This window comes from Cricetulus griseus, chromosome 2, assembly GCF_003668045.3.
Source record: "Cricetulus griseus strain 17A/GY chromosome 2, alternate assembly CriGri-PICRH-1.0, whole genome shotgun sequence".
Classification (NCBI taxonomy): Eukaryota; Metazoa; Chordata; class Mammalia; order Rodentia; family Cricetidae; genus Cricetulus; species Cricetulus griseus.
This window is the reverse complement of record NC_048595.1, coordinates 157472921-157489899: the sequence shown is the minus strand read 5'-3', so window position 1 is coordinate 157489899 and position 16979 is coordinate 157472921. Positions and strand designations below refer to the sequence as shown.

The 16979-nt window shown below is 40.1% G+C and overlaps 1 protein-coding gene across 1 annotated transcript in view; it reads left to right on the top strand.

The window, feature by feature from the left end:
* LOC113833778 (oxygen-regulated protein 1) overlaps positions 1–16529 on the top strand; it is a 195675-nt gene extending 179146 nt beyond the window's left edge. Inside the window, exon 22 of the mRNA XM_035439017.1 lies at positions 16460–16529. Coding sequence (XP_035294908.1) covers positions 16460–16529 — 70 coding nt within the window. The remainder of the gene's footprint in view (positions 1–16459) is intronic.
* Positions 16530–16979: the final 450 nt, after the last annotated feature.

Here is a 16979-nt window from a genome sequence, read left to right as displayed (position 1 = left end):
TGAAATGCCCTTCTTCATCTCTTTTGATTGATTTTAGTTTGAGGTCTAATTTGTTAGATAGTAGGATTGCTACACCAGCTTGTTTGTTGGGCCCATTTGAGTGGAAATCTTTTCCCAACCCTTTACTCTGAAGTAAAAGCCTGTCTTGGAAGTTGAGGTGTGTATCTTGTATACAGCAGAAGGATGGATTCTGTCTTTGTATCCATTCTGTTATCCTGTATCTTTTCATGGGTAAGTTAAGACCATTGACATTTAAGGATATTAATGTCCACTGACTGTTGGTTCTTGTTTGTTTTGGATTTATTTTTGGTGGTATCATTGTGTGTGGATTTTGCCCTCCTGTTTCTTTTCGTGTTTGGTAAAATTGGATTATCTGTTGCCTATGCTTTTGTGAATGTAGTTATCTTCGTTGGGTTGGAATTTTCCTTCCAGAACTTTCTGTAGTGCTGGATTTGTGGATCAGTATTATTTAAATCTGTTTTTGTCATGGAATATCTTGTTTTCTCCATCTATAGTGATTGAAAGTTTTGCTGGGTACAGTAATCTGGGTTGACATCCATGCTCCCTTAGTGTTTGTAAGGTATGTATCCAGGACCTTCTGGCTTTCAGAGTTTCCATTGAGAATTCGGGTGTGATTCTGATAGGTCTGCCTTTATATGTTACTTGGTCTTTTTCCTTTGCTGCTCTTAATATTTTCTCTTTTTTTCTGTAGATTTGGTGTTTTGATTATTATGTGTTGAGGGGACTTCTCTTTGTGGTCCAATCTGTTTGGTGTTCTGTAAGCTTCTTGTACTTTCATAGGCTTATCCTTCTGTAGGTTGGGGTAGTTTTCTTCTATGATTTTGTTGAATATGTTTTCTGTACCTTTGAGCAGTATTTCTTCACCTTCTTCTATACCTATTATTCTTGCGTTTGGCCTTCTCACGGTGTCCCATATTTCCTGGATATTTTGTGTTAGGTGTTTGTTGGACTTGACATTTTCTTTGGTGGATGAATGTATATCCTCTAGCGAGTCTTCAATAACTGAGATTTTTCTCTTCCATCTCTTGAATTCTATTGGTTATACTGACATCTTTAGTTCCTGATTGTTTATCCAGCCTTTCTATTTCTTTAATTTTTAAGTAACATTGTTATAAAACTTGGAACTACAGAGCACCACACATTGAAATCAGAAGACCCAAATCTGTACATATCTATAAACTCCTTGACATCGTCCTAGTGACTGTGTTCAAGTAAGTTGCCTCACTGAAATTACTACAGATTCTGTGGACAAACAAGGCCAGTCATTGGGCAGTGAGACTCACTGGGTCTTTCTTGCTCCCACTGGGAGCCATTAAAGCTGTCTGTATCACACAGCAGGCCCAGACTGGCACCTGCAGACAATGCTCTCTTCTCTCCCTGGCCTCCAGCTTTCTCAGTTGGTGCTACCTTTCTGTGCTTGCCTAACTCTTGACACTGGTGCCTGAAGTCCACTTGGCATTCACCACCCCATTCACAAGTGAACTGACAGAAGCCAGGTAGCCTCTTCCCAGGAGTGTTTTCTGAAGCTTGTGTGGCTTCCATCATCACCTTTCACAGGACACAGGCTGTTAACCCAGCATCTAATGTGTTTAATCAGATGTGTGTGTTTATCTGCCTACCTTATTTTACCTTATAATAGACTTACAGATTTCTTCAATGTTGGAAGATGTCTCTCATTTTCACTTTCTGTCTCCACCATGTTTCCTAGAATATAATGGAGTACTCAAGACACCATGATCTTTAAGAAAAGTCATGGTGATTATTTGGGATTAGAAAATGAACTCTTGAAGGTTTAAGTCTCAGTCTTACTATGACTCATAAACAAAATGATCTTTTAATTCTTATTTGCAAGTATTAATAACAAAGTCCAAGAGTGATTCTTAGAATTAACACAGGGATGTGAAAGGAAGGAAGGCAGAGGAAGAAAGAAAGAAAGGAAGAAAGAAAGAAAGAAGGAAAGAAAGGAAGAAAGAAAGGAACAATAGATGTCTTGCTCATGTAGAATTTTAATCAAAGCACAATATTTGTTTCAGGATAATTTAGTCTTGAAAACTGGAATCTTTCAGTTTACCTAGGATGAGAGACATTCTCCCATGACCACCTCTCCACTGCTATACTGTGCCTGCAAGGTCCCTGAGGGCAGGTGGGCTACAACTTACAGCAAGACATTATTGGGCCTCTGCAAGCTTGATTACCATCTACCCACAAAGCTCAACCCCTCACCGCCACTGTTGTGATTTACCAAGCATTTCTCTTGTTTAATGGCTTTGCAAGTTCTTGAGGTCATTCCAAGATTTCAGGAAATGCCAATGCCCTTAGGAAGTTGTAATCAAAGTCTTGTTCATAGGACAAAGAAGACATCATGGAGGCTCAGGAAGTGTTTTCTAAATTAGTGGACTTACAAATAAGTCATAGACTCAGTCCTGTGGTGGGAAGGACAGGAAATGACTCTGGCACTGTACCCTTCTTTTGCATAAGTCCATTTGATAGGAAGACTCTCCCTGTGTGCAGGGGTTGTGGTGGAGCTCCAAATGAACCAGTCAAACACTTTGGCCACTGGCTTTCTAGTTTTAAAATTCTTATCAGTATAGTTTGCACCCTTCCTTAAGTATTCTCCAGGTCACTGCTCATTTCTCAAGACTTCATGTGTAGTAGCTTATTTTATTCCCTCTTATTTGTTGAAATCATCATCCTTCCATGTGCAAGACAAGCAGCTGTCTATTTTATGAAACTTTTCCTGGTTTCTCATCAGGAGCAAACTCATGTTTATGCTCATTAAAATCCTCACATGCTTCAATTATCCCTCTATTCAGTATGTACACATGGCATCACTATCATTGTGGAAGTCTTTTTCTTGGGTACCAGATGATAAGCTTCTTAAGAATAGGGCCTCATGCACTTCATTTTAATTTTCAGCATGGTTTCTTGTACCAAGTGGGGATTTAGTCAATATTTCTGAAAAAAATAAATAAATAAGAAAAGTAAGATGAAGGGGAGGAAAGGGTGAGCACCATGGAACATTAAGTTGGGAACCCTTAGAGGTAACATAATATTTATGTGAGTTCTCTATCTCGGGAATGTCAGGTGTCTCATTAAAAGCTTTTACGCATCTGCTTATTTTCAAAATAATTAATTATGGACAAATCATTTCCTTTTTCCTTTCTGAAAATAAAGGGACATGATGAGCAATATAGATTTAAAAAAGACATAGACATTTTGATAAAGTACAGAAATGTTAAACACTCTTTTTATAGAAGAAAAGAATAATAAAAATTATCAGGAAATAATGAGCAATCATTTAACTTCACTGACTTTTTTCTGAAAGAGGCCAGTATTAATCATCCCTTGCTATTCTGAGCATGTATTTGGTTGCCACATATTTCCATGCTCTTCTTTGTGACTTTGAGCCATTCCTTGATGAGAAACTGACAAGAAGTGATGGTAGGAAAATGACAGAATGAGGCAAAGGGATGAGTCTTGCTCACTTTTTTGGATGGGGGTGGAGGCATAGACTCAAATATTTCTTTTACCATTTTCAATGCCAGTAGTCAGTTCCCTATCAAAAACATATTGCATGACTACTATTAAGTATTGAGAAGGTTTTTTATTGTAGATATAAGAGAGAAAGCAGACAGAAGGAAGAGTCCATGCTGAATTTGGTCAGCAGATCTAACCAGACCACGAGAGGAGAGAGGGAAAGGTAGAGCAAGAGAAGAGGCACCAACCAAGAGAGACAGCCTGGGCCAAGAGACCAAAAGATCTGTGTAGCTACAATAGCTGTGTTATATAGGAATGAGGCTGGGGGAAGGGAAGTGGAAGCCCAGCCCCTGGTATGTTACAATAAATCTTTCCGCCACTCGCTTGAGTTCTGCCTGCCATGTGGATGAATACAGAGACTTATATTAGGTACAAATGCAGCTTGGCCAATGACTAGGATTTCTGATCTGCTAGCTCAGTCTTAATTATCATAAATCTATATATTTTATAAGACTTATCTCATCGAACACCTTCTGTTGGCATCCTCATCCCCGGGATCACATGGTGGCTCTGAGCAGAGAGCAGGAGAAAGGACGAAGGGGAAAAGGAACCACTTTCTGCTTGTCCTTGCTTAAATATGAGTCTCCCTGTTATATCACTTCCTGCCTGGATCACCACTTCTTTACTACATTTCCTAGAATCCTCCTTGACTCCTAGTCCCGTCTAACTTGCTGCCTCATTGGCCAAACAGTACTTTATTCAACAATCAATAACATGAACATACACAGAAGTACATTCCCCTTCACTGGTAGGGAGGTAGGGAAATTTAAGGTGTGGGGTGAGAAGTGCTGGGAAGGATCCACACATTGTAAGATTTGTCCTGGGTCTGAGACCTGACATTCTAGCCTTTTGTTGATGATAAAGGAGTTTAGTAATATCTTCTATAGCTACTTTTTGCTGAAATTAGGGCAACATTGTCTGTTGGGGTGTTGTCAGGAAGGTTGGACTGATGGTCAAAGGGCAGGCTGGGTCACATCTGTTTCACTACCTTCCCAGGTTCTGTGGAACCACCTGGGGTCAGGGAAGTACAGGGTACTTTGGAACTATCTGGGATGTAGGTTCCAAGGAACACCTGGGGTAGTGCATTGCTGGCAATTTATAGTCTTCTGTTGATTGGAAATTTGTTGGGGGCAAATATACACTAGGGACAGAAGGTAAAGTTAAAGAGAACAGGGGGAAAATTTTATCTTAGTTGTACAATGCAAAGTTCCAGGCCCATGGTCCTGGTAGTTAAGAGAGGGGAGTTCCAAGACCAGAAAAGAGAGAGATACAGAGAGAGAGAGAGAGAGAGAGAGAGAGAGAGAGAGAGAGAGAGAGAGAGAGATCCTACCCTCAAGACTAAGCAGCAGGTAGGGAAACTAAGGATGTTGGTTTGTTGATGGGGATATTTATCTGGAGTACTTTTGACCTGTGAGAGAGGTGGTTCCAGTTCTCCCTGAAATTTACATGAATTTTTTAAGTTTATATAAAGAGATAAATATTTAGATATGTCAGCATTGCCACTGTTGGCCATTTGTTCTGAAATCCACCTTGTAGAAAAAGCAGTAGACTCACTCCTTTGAGTCATGGTAAAACACTTCAAACCCCAAAATGATTTGGAGTTAAAGGCATCTATGAGTTTATCTCCTTTCAGAGTCTTGTAGCAGATAAAATGTTTGTCTTTCTCAGTTGGACACCTAGGAATGTGAGTCCTGGGGCTGGCAGAGGAGCTGTTTTGCTTGCTACTATTAAACTGATGAAGCTACAGGTAGCTTAGTCATCAACACCATCAGAGATCTGGGAAGGATAAATTATAGCAGAATCCAAATGGTCTTCATATCAACTGAAATGCGAGAGACTTATCAGTGTTTGGTGCTTACCCTAGATGCCCATGGTCTTCATGGCTCAGTTGGGGGCAGAAGTTATAGGTCTTCAGTTGCCACACAAAGCAGCACTGGCCTTTGACTGACAGACTTAGAAAGTCTTAAAGATTTTCCTATAGAGAATGAACGTGGAAAAATTGACCTATTTTGGTAGGGTAGGGCAACCGAAGTTGTCTATAGTTTGGGCAGGATCCTAGAAGCAGGTGAGGTATGGGGCAATTCTTTTCCCAGGGGTTAGCATTACCACAATCCAGGTGGTCTATGAGCTATTGTTTTCTTTGGAGAACTTAGGGTGTAGGAGCTGGCACTTCTGTCTAGCCTGGGAAGATTTTCATTAAACATTTTAAATGCCATATCCAGCAAATCTCTGAAAAGTTTAAGAACTATTATCTATCAAGTATACCTGATTTTTAACAAACTTTATTTTTTCTAGTTACTTGCTTTAGACTATACTTTGAAAACACATATAAGAAGCTAAATAACATTTGTCATTAAATGAATTACATCTGTACTTAGAATGGCTATGAGCATAGTTCTGAAAACATTAAAAATTGACCATTTATAAGGTTACTAAGCATTAAATTGCATGTCTTAAATATCTTTAACAGTTTACAAGTTAGTAGATTTTGTAAGATTAAGATTTTACAGCTTTATCCCTATTAAGTTTAGGACTTAAAAATTGGAGTTGAAGATTTAATTGAAGATCTTTTCACCTCAAAAAAATATAAAACTTTAGACATATACCTTTAAGTCAATTTTTGTTAGTCTGAGTAAAGCTTAGGAATCTATCCTGGTGTTAAACATAGTTGTGAAAGACATAAGTGGTTAGACATATTTCTCTAAGGCAGTTTATGTTAATTTGAGTAGACCTTCATAACCTTAGGAATTTAAAAACCTTAATGACATTTAATTATAAAAATCCATCCTAAGCCAAGATATTTTGGAGACCTGTTGTTGTTCCTCAGTTTAAAAAGGAGACAGAATAATAAACAGAAGTCTCAGTAAGACTAATAAGTTTTATAATTGTTGCTTTCGTTGCTTTATACTACATGGTCATCTTAGGTCATCTTAACCAAGTTGGTATAAAGTTACATGTACCTCTTAACCTTAGTAAAGATGGCTGCCAGTTACATGATTGCTTCTATCTTGATGATGTCATCAGCCATGATGGAGGCAAGTCACATGATTGCTATTTAAATGATCTATTTTCCTAGTGGATATATTACTTTAAAATATTTTATTCATTTTATATACCAACCACGGTTCCCGCTCCCTCCCCTGCTCCTGTTCCCCCAACCTCCCCACAACCCAACCCAATCCACTCCTCAGAAAGGGTAAGGCCTCCCATGGGAAGTCAACAAAGCTTGGTTTGTTCAGTTGAGGCAAGACCCTGCGCTGAGGCTGAACAAGGCATCTCACCATATGGAATAGGCTCCAAAAAGTTAGCTCATGCACAGGGATAGATCCTGGTCCCATGCCAAGGGTCCCACAAACAGATCAGGCTACACAATTGTCACCCACATACAGAAGGCCTAGTTCAGTCCCATGCAGGTTCTCTAGCTATGTCAGTGGTTTCACTGTCATGATTTTGATGACCCCACCTCCCAGTTTCTCATATAATTCCTTCTTCTCTTCAACTGGACTCCAGGAGCTTGGTGTGGTGCTTGGCTGTGGGTCTCTGCATCTGCTTCCATAAACTACTGGATGAAGGCTCTATGATGACAATTAGGGAAGTCACCAAACTGATTATAGGGGAAGACTGTTCAGGCATCCTCTCCAGTATTGCTAGGAGTATTATCCTTGTGGATTTGTGGCAATCTCCCAGGCACCAGGTTTCTCCGTAATCCCTAATGGCTCCCTCTATCAAGATATCTTTTTCGTTGGCCTCCCCCTCCATTCCACTCCCAACTTGACCATCTCGATTGTTAATTTTGGATACATTACACTGTTAAGTTTTAATCCTCTTTTAGACTAAAAGGGGAATTTTAGGGAACACTCTAACCATGCCTCCTCGGGGCTAGCTCCAGGTGTGCCAAGGTCATGTCAGGGTGACTCGGAAGAGGTTTAAAGGGACAGACAAGGCACATGGGTGCTCTCTCGCCTTGCTGCTTAAATTGCATGTCTTAAATATCTCTTTTAGACTAAAAGGGGAATTTTAGGGAACACTCTAACCATGCCTCCTTGGGGCTTCAGAAAACAGAGAGAAAAGAGAGATGCCCAAGTGTTGGGTGCCTTGAAGGGCATACCAAGCTCTAGGAGCCAGAGAGGGGACACTTACTAAATTAGGTGAGGAGAGGCAGATAGAGGAGGTGGAGGGAGGAAGTGGCTGAAGATGTTGCCTCTAGAGTTTGGAGTCAAATATGTTGGGTGGCGGAAGCCAGCAAAAGCAGCTATAGGGCAGTGCTACCAAAACCTTTCCTATTCTTATCATGAAGATGTAGAGAACCTTTAGCTTTGGATGTTCTATGAGGGCAGGGAAAAGTGGCTCCCTGGTAATTGGGAGAAGGATGCTATATACTCACTTGGTAATGTCTAGATACCGTGTGCAGCAAAGTGGTCCTGCAAGCTTAAACAGCTTGCTTTGTATTCTACTCCCTTTATATCACTTCCTCACAGCCTGGTTCTCTCCACTCCTGTTTGGGACTTTGGGGAACTTTACAGACCTAATACAAAAATCCGAGTCACAATGTCTAACTCCTAACCCTGGTTAGCTAACTTTGTGCTTTTGAGGGTTTTCTCATAACACAGTTTGATGTACAAACTAAAGGATGCAATGAGGGGCTTGGCTGCATGCCTAGACCGATATGGAGAAGCAGACATATGAAAGAAGAGAGGAGCTTGACTACATGTTAGACAGTCCTGCAGAAATACAAATGAAATAGGGGAGGTGTATACTGTAGGCAGATCATTTAGGGCAGCTACAATGCATTCTGCTGTCTTTATGAGCAAAGACTCTGGAAGGAAGACTTGGTGGTGAGCTAAAATTCAGAGAGATTGACAGTGAGAGTGACTGTACAGTCCATGCTGGCCTCAGTCTCTGAATCCTGCTCTTTTGACTTCCTGAGTATTGGCATCACAGGTGTGTTTTACTGTGCCAAGAATATAAAACTATTTTCTAAACAATCCCTAGGATCAGTTCTAAGGACTTCATTTATTTCAAATGAGATGGCCACTGCCACTGATGAAAATTAGTGAAAATTTCAATAAGTCTGAGCCTAGCAGGATCTAGAGGGAATTGTATCTAATAATATTCAGGCACTGTGGTGGCTTGGGGGTCTCTATATCACTTTTAACCCACATTTTCAGGAAAAAGAATGAGTGGTGAAAAAAGAAATGGATAAGAGGCAAGACTAAGAGTATATTTTTAAGTCACTCAGTATACCCTGATTTGGTGGCAAGAATGAAAAATTCAGGAAAACTAGTTTTCAAAAGATAACCTTAAGCCAGCTGTATACTTTTAATCCCAGTGCTCTGGAGGCAGAGACAGGTTGATTTCTGTGAGATCAAGGCCAGCCTGGTCTACAGAGTGAATTCCAGGACAAGCTCCAAAGCTAAAGAGAAATCCTGTCTCAAAAAAGAAGAAAAAAATATAACCTTGATGGGGACTATCATATGACTCAGTTTTAAGAAAGAGATCAAAGTATTTACGAATTATAACATCAAAGAACCATTCATTCCCTTTGGATTGTCACTTTACCAAAGTTTTCTGTTGTGGTTTGAATACTTGTCCTTAGCTGGTGGAAGTGTTTGGGAACATTAGGCAGTATGGCATTGTTAGAGGAAGTGTATCACTGGGAGAAGGCTTTGAGGTTCCAAAAGTCCATGCCATTCCCACTTAGCCTTTTCTCTGACTTGTGGCTGTGTATCAAGATGTAAGCTCTCAGCTCCCCCTCCAATACCCTGTCTGCCTGCTACCATGCTCCTCCCATGATGGACATGACTCATCCTTGGAAATTTTAAGCCTCAATATATAAGTTGCCTGGGTGGTGGTGTTCTGTCCCGGCAACAGAAAAGTAAAACTAAAGTACTTTCTGTTTCTTTGTTCTATTGGAAAGTTCCTCTTTCACATATTGTTGAGTCTTAGCTGGCTTTTGGTCTCATAGTCCAAATGAGCCTCAGGAATACTGTGGAGCCTCCTTGTGAGAGGAATCTCATCACCATTTCTGTGTCAATATCTAATTGACTAATCCAGACATCTCATTGTACTGCCAACATTAAAACCCAAGGTCCACCTTTTCATAGCCTGTCTGTGAAGGAATGTGTTCCTGTTAGTTCACTAACAATCACCCTGAGCATATTTGTTATGCTGTCAATGAAGCATAAAGTAATGATACTCAAGAGTACTAACTGGTATTTCTTAATTTATCATGTTCAGAAATCGTGATTCAATTAATACATGTCTAATTCCATTTTGCTATCTTATGGTTATTTTCCTTGAAGATGGGGAAACAGGTTTAGAGAGATACAGGTCCTATCCTATCCTATCCTATCCTATCCTATCCTATCCTATCCTATCCTATCCTATCCTATCCTATCCTACCCTACCCTACCCTACCCTACCCTACCCTACCCTACCTTTTCCTTTCCTTTCCTTTCCTTTCCTTTCCTTTCCTTTCCTTTCCTTTCTTATCCTATTCTCTCTCTCTCTCTCTCTCTCTCTCTCTCTCTCTCTCTCTCTCTCTCTCTCTCTCTCCAAGAAAGAAAGTCTCATGTGGTCCTGGCATTGCATATACTTTGTATCTGAGGATTTGTCTTCAATTGTTAATTGAATGCTGTAAGTACAGCTTTCACTACTGTGCCCAATTTATATGTGAATTGTCTACCAAATGGGCCTCATCCCCCAGATCTGAATCGTATATAAAGATTTTTGAAACAAGATTGCACTATTTAGCTCAGTCCTCAAACTCACCATTCTCCTATCTCATTCTCTTGAATGCTGTAATGATAGTAGGTTTACTGTACCTAATAGTTCACATTTACTATGGAAACACTCTTTCTGGAAAGATGGGTATATTAATCAAAATCCATTTAATCGATCAAGATTGTGTAACTGGGGGAAAGCTGAAAGTTTAACATTTATCATATATATCATTAGATTGCAGCAAAGAAATATGAAGCACAGTGTGAATTGCCACAATCAGGAGATAAGATCTCTTGTAGCTTTCTCAAATGAATAGATAAGTGATCGAAACAGCTGGCTAGGACTGTACACACAGACAGTTCATCTTAAAGCATGTATCTGCGTATCATCTGGTGATGTCAAAGCTAGTATGGTGGATTGGTCCTGTAGCTTTGGCTCTTGACATTCTCAGATTTCCCACACAAGCATCCTGCACCCCTACCGCCTCATGTACCAGTCTCTCTCCTAATATCTAACACATGAAGCCATCTCATCATGTGTTTTGTCACTGTTGCTGTCTCACTGTGTGGCACCATTCCTGACCTCTCCAGTGCCTATCAGGCAACTGCTTATTGTCCATCCTTCTGTTAAATGCTGCCTCTTTGTTGACTATTTTTGCTCTTTTTTGCACCCTTTCATCCCTGCCATTCGTTGTTGGTTATTTTGCTTATTGTAAAGAGAAAAAGACATTGGAGATTTCTGTTGTATTTCCTAAAACATTTACCACATTTTTCATACACATTATTTTTATATTTCTATGATAGTTGGAGCTCCAGGTCAGAATCCATAATTTTGCTGCTCTTTTAGACCCAACATTTATCAAATTGTCTGGCACACAGATGAGACTTTATTTTGGTCATTATTGAGTAGACAGGTGGGCAGGAAGAATGGGTGTATATTTGAAAACAGAGTAGTAGTAACTGTGGTTTGCAGGGGTACAATAATGGCATTTCTGTATTACTTAGTAGCACACAAAATCCTTCTAATGGCTTCTTCATTTCAGCATGACAACAGTTCTATGAATGAGGCAGATAATTTAGTCAGAAACACTAGGCTCCAAGATAGCTCAATCAGTAAAGGAAAATGGATTTTCTGATTCCAGTGTTGGGATCCAGGCTGATCCAAGACTTCCCCAAGGGCATAGTGTTTGGAGAAAATCAGTTCCTAGTTTAAAATCAAGAATATGTTTGGCTGAGGGAATGATGGTGTGGGTCTAGGCCCTTGGGGAGCTGCAGTTTTGGATCCCGAGAAACCAATTCTTTCTCCCCAAAGGGTTATGATAATCGCTTATGATTATCAGTCTGTGACACATGAGATATCCTGAGTTCTGTTTGTGCAACATTGTTGGATTATCTTCCTGCTGACTTCGTCCCATCCTATGATATTTTTCTGCTGACCTTTTCCCATTTTCCCTCTGCAAACTTTATATAAGATGCCGTGATTCTTAATAAGCTTATTTGGCATAAGACAGAGCTTGTGAAAGACCTGCTGAGCCCAGCCTTTTTATCTTCTTTATTTCCAATATCCTGGTCCTGTCCCTTAGGATTTTGTCACTGAAAAATGGCCTGCTTCTCCATCCGGGTTTGATCTCTCTTGCAACAGGAAGCTTGTGGCGCTGAAGTTTGGATGATTAGGAGGAGCTGCTAGCACGCACTGTTACCTTACACACAGTCTCCAGAGTGGCTTCATTTCCAATGTGCTTTAAGATAACATAATTCAGACATCAAAGAAAGAATTTTACATGAAGGCATGTGACAGCAAGACAGACTTCCATGAAGGAAAGATTAAGATGTGAAGGTTAAGTTTTCTGTGGAAAGTTTCCTTCAGTTTGGCTCAGTGCAGCTTGCTGCAGCTCCTGTGACTTTCGCTGGAAGCTGGTGATTGAGTCTGTTAAGTCCAACTCAGGGACATTTTATTCTACACGCTATAGCTACAACATAACCAAATGATGCGTGAATGAAAAAAAAAGAAATAAAAAAGAAGGATGTGACTGCTTCTAGGTATGATGGAGAGAAAGGTTTATTGTAGATAAAAGGTGTGGCCTGGGACAAGAGACTGGCAAGGCCAAAACAGTTGAGTTATATAGGGGCCAGAGGAGCATCGGGGAGGAAGCCCAGCCCAATACCTGGTTTGAGAGTTCAGGGTAGGGGTGGGCAGATATGCCAGTCAGGAGGGACCTGTAACAGGTAGAAACTTAGGTATGATTCAAGAACCTGGTGGCCAGAGACTATTTTGGTATGTTAATGGACACCTCGGTTAGCCATTTGTCCTGGGTTTGAGACCTAACATCCTACCTTTTTTTTTTCTTTGATAATAAATAAATGAGGGGTGATGTAGTCTTTTCTATGAATACTTCCTGTTGACATTGTTGTTGTTGGAGACACAAAAAAAGCTGGAATACTGGCCAAGGCCAGGAGAAGAAGGCTGTTTCACTAGCTGTCCAGACTCTGTGGGACCATCTGGGGCCAGGGACCTGCAGGACTCTTTGGAGCAGTTTGTGACTGGACCACCTGGGGACAGTAGCTCTGGAGTCATCTAGCATGTAGGTACTCAGGCTGGTTGGAAATGCCTGGGGCTGGTGAGTTTGGAGCAGTTTGCAGTGGTTAGTTGATTGGGAATCTGCTGGAACAGATATATATCAGAGAGGTAAAATTGATGAGTTCAGGAGAAAATTTTTATCTAAGGTGTACATTTGAAACTTCTAGGCCCATGGGCCCTAGTAGTTGGGGTAGGTGAGTGCTAAGACCCGGTGAGCCAGCCTCAGGAATAGGCAGGTAGGGAAACTTAGGAGTAATTGAATGGAACATATTGGACCTATAGGAGGTGGATTCAACTTGATTCCCTGAAGCTTATGAGAATTTTTTGAGTTTATATAAAGAGATACAAGTTTTACATATGTTAGCATTTCCACTGTTTGTAATCGGTACTGAAATCCACACTGTAGAAAGAGCAGCCTTTGAGTTGTAGTAAAGACTTAGGAACCCCAAAATGATATTGGGTTAAAAGCATCTGTAAATTTATCACTTTTCAGAGTCTGGTAGCAGGTGAACTGTCTTCCTCAGCTGGTGACCTGGTACTATAGGAAAATGTGGCCTGATGCCTGATTTTTAGGTATGAAGCAAAGGCAGTGTAGCCTTGCAGGAGGAGCTGGTGTCCTTGCTTTTGCTAAACTGACAAAGCTACAGTTAGCCTAGTCATCAACACCATCAGAGATCTGAGAAGGATAAATAGTAGCTGGAAACATAATCCAAATGTCCTATGTATCAGTTAAACTGACAGAGACTTACCCACTACCTAGATGGTTGTCCTAGGTTCCCATGATCTCCACAGCTTCATTGGGGGCAGTGGCAGGTATCCAGCTATCATATAAGACAGCATTCAATCGTCAACTGTCACACAGAGCAGCATGGCCTTTGGCTGTCAGATCCAGATCTGAGAGATTTTCTTGTGGAGAAGGAACTTGGGAAAATTGACATTATGTTGACCAGGCAAAATACAGCAGTCAACCCAAAAGCATCCACCATTTGTGTAGGGCCCTGGCCACAGGTGAGGCATGGGGGTAGTTCTTTGCCCAGTGGCTAGCATTACCATAATTCAGGAGGAGTGTCCCATCTGTCTTCTTGGGAGACCTTTGGGGTTCTTGCTAGGAGAGGACACTTATGTCTACTATGGGAAACTTTTTTATGAAACATTTAAAATGTCATATCCAGAAGATCTCTAAGAGTTTGAGGACCATCTATTAAGTGTATTTGAGTTATTTACTTACTTTAGGCTTAACCTTGAAAATGCATAAGAGGCAAAATAAAGCTTGTAATTTAATGCAATACACAACACTTTACAAGTTAGTATTTATTTTATTTAATTTAGAAGCAATCTTATTTTACATATCAATTCCAGTTTTCCTCTCATCCTCCCATTCCCCCACGACCTCCCCATCCCAATAAGATTAGGATTTTATAGCTTTATCCCTGTTAAGTTTGAGATTGAAAAATTAGAGTTGAAGATTTAATTGAAGATCCTTTAGCATCAACATAAATCTTGAAACCATAAACATAGTCCATAGACTGGCTGGGAACTTTCCTGATAATTTTATAGGGTAACAGAATATCATAGCTTCTTGTATGACTCAGTTTATCCAGATAGCTAAAGCTTGATAACGTTAGCAAAGACAAATACCCTTAAGTCAGTTATTGTTAAACTGAGCACACATTAGGAATTTACAAATCTTATTTATTAGATGTACCTGTGTTGTTCCTTACACACAAGATTTTTTAGAAACTTGGTGTTGAGCACAGTTGGCAAAGACATAACATGTTCATCTTAACTCAGCTTTTGTTTATTTCAGTCTTTATACCCTTAGGAATTTAAAAACTTTGATTATATTTAATCAAAAACTTCATCCTAATCCAAGACATTTTAGAGATACGTTGTTGTCTCCTTAGTCTAATAGGAGACATAATGAAAAGCAGAGAGCTTATTATGACTAAGAAGTTTATAATTGCCGCTTTATACAATGCGGTCATTTTAAGGTGGTGAAGTCACATGACATATACTCTTCAACCTTAGTAAAGATGACTGCCAGTCACGTGGCTATTTAAAATACAGTATATTTTAAATATGAGTTGAATCAAATAAATAGTAAGTTATAGGAGTTTAAGATTACCTAGATATAGACATTTTGTTACATATTTTGTAGATTTTTTTAAAACTATACCCAGTGAACTTCTAAATCCTGAGACAGAGTTTATAGTATAGTCTTAAGAGATTGTTTTATAAAGAGCAAAGTGAAGAGAAATTGTAGGGATAAAAGATTTTTCAGAGTGGGAAGTGTAGAGCAGAGAAAATTTAGATGGAAGAGATTTTGGTATCATTTATTTGTGCAGTGGCAGAAGTTCCTACAATCTGCAAGAGTTTGGAACTTGTGTGTGCCATCTTTGGCCATTGATCTGTACTAAAGCCAAGCTGTTTGCAGTAAGATTTTACTAAATATTTGAGGCCAAGGAAGGAATTGAGTCCAGGAAGAAAAGGAGGAGAATGCATGAAATGAACTCCATCATAAGGAATGTTCCAATATCATAGAGGCCATGAGGGCATAGAGGAGGTGCAAGGCTTCCAGGAGGCAGGCAAGAGCCAGAAGATAGCTTAGTGGGACTACAGGCAGGGCAGCAGTCCCTAGTGGGATGTAAGAGAAAATTAGCTGAGTGGGGAAAAGAGAGACCCTAAGTGTCTTTAGTAGAGATACCCAGACTGGTGTAATAGGCCAGAATCAGAGATGCATGATAAGTGCCTGGGCGTGTGTGTAAAAGACTCTAGGAGCCAGAGAGACACTAATAGCATAGATAAGGAGAGGAATGGTTAGAGTGTGTGGAAGGGAGAAGTAGCTGGTAGATAGACTCTAGAATTTGGGGTCAAATTGGATGGATGGCTGGAGCCAGCAGAAACAAATGATCCCTACATACCTTAGGATAGTCAAACCAGCAGTTTGATTCTGTGGAAGGGAACTCGTTTAATGCCACTCCAGGGTCTGGGCACTGGGTGAATGAAGAAAATAAAAAAGCAAGGAAATGAGCTCTTCATGGTATGGTGGAGGAGAAGCTTTATTGTAGATAAAAGGTATGGGATAGGAGAAGGTTTGTTGTTGATAAAAAAGGAGAGCTCAGGCAGAGACAGAGACATATGGGAGAGTCCAGAGTGAACATGACTCTGAGCTGGGTCATATGAACCAGGGATGACCTGGGCCAAGAGACAGCTGGCATAGCCAAAACGTCTTCATTATAAAGAAGCTGAGAGAGGAAAGCCTAGCTCAATACCTGGGTTGGAGAGTTGAGGGTAGGGATGGGGTATGCCAGCCAGAAGGCCTCTGTAACAGGTAGCTGCTTAGGGATAGTAGAAGAACCCAGTGGCCAGGGTATGCTTTGATATGCTAATGGGCACCTCAGCCATTTGTCATGGGTTTGAAACCTAAAAATGAGGATGTAATATGTTGGATTGGGCTTAGCCATTTTTTAAAGCTATTGTTATAGTTACCTTTGAATGTACAGAAATGAAGCAAGCTCAATTCATTATAAAAACTAAGAAAATGAATTTTGTTTTCTTTTTTCTTCTTCTGTTTTGTTTTGTTTTGTTTTGTTTTCTTCAGATGGATCCCCTTCATGTCCCAAGGCTTAATGCATTCAGAAATTGAACTTTATTGTCAAGGTGAGAATTAAGGCAACTGGCAGTAGAAGAAGGTCCAAGATGTTTGTTCCAGCTGGACATCATGGAAGATGACCTCCTGAATGTCCCCATTGCTAGTATGACATGGATGGCTATTCCTTACAGAGGAAATATAAATACATGAAAGTGTGTCTTGGCGATGTTTTATGCCTTCCCTATAGAGTGTTAGTAATCAGCGGAGGGATTTGTCACTGTTAAAGAGTTTGAACTCACACCCCTTTATTGTTGTTGTTGCTGCTGTCACTTATAATGTAATCAAACAGATTTAATATTAACTTTACTTTTGCTTTTGCAGAAATGCAAATAAATCATCCACCTAAAATACAAGAGGAAGCAAATGGTAAATGTTTTCATATTCTTTTTTTTTAACTTTTTTTTATTTGAATTAGAAACAGGATTGTTTTACAAGATAATCCCAGTTCCCTTCTCCTTCCTCTCCTCCC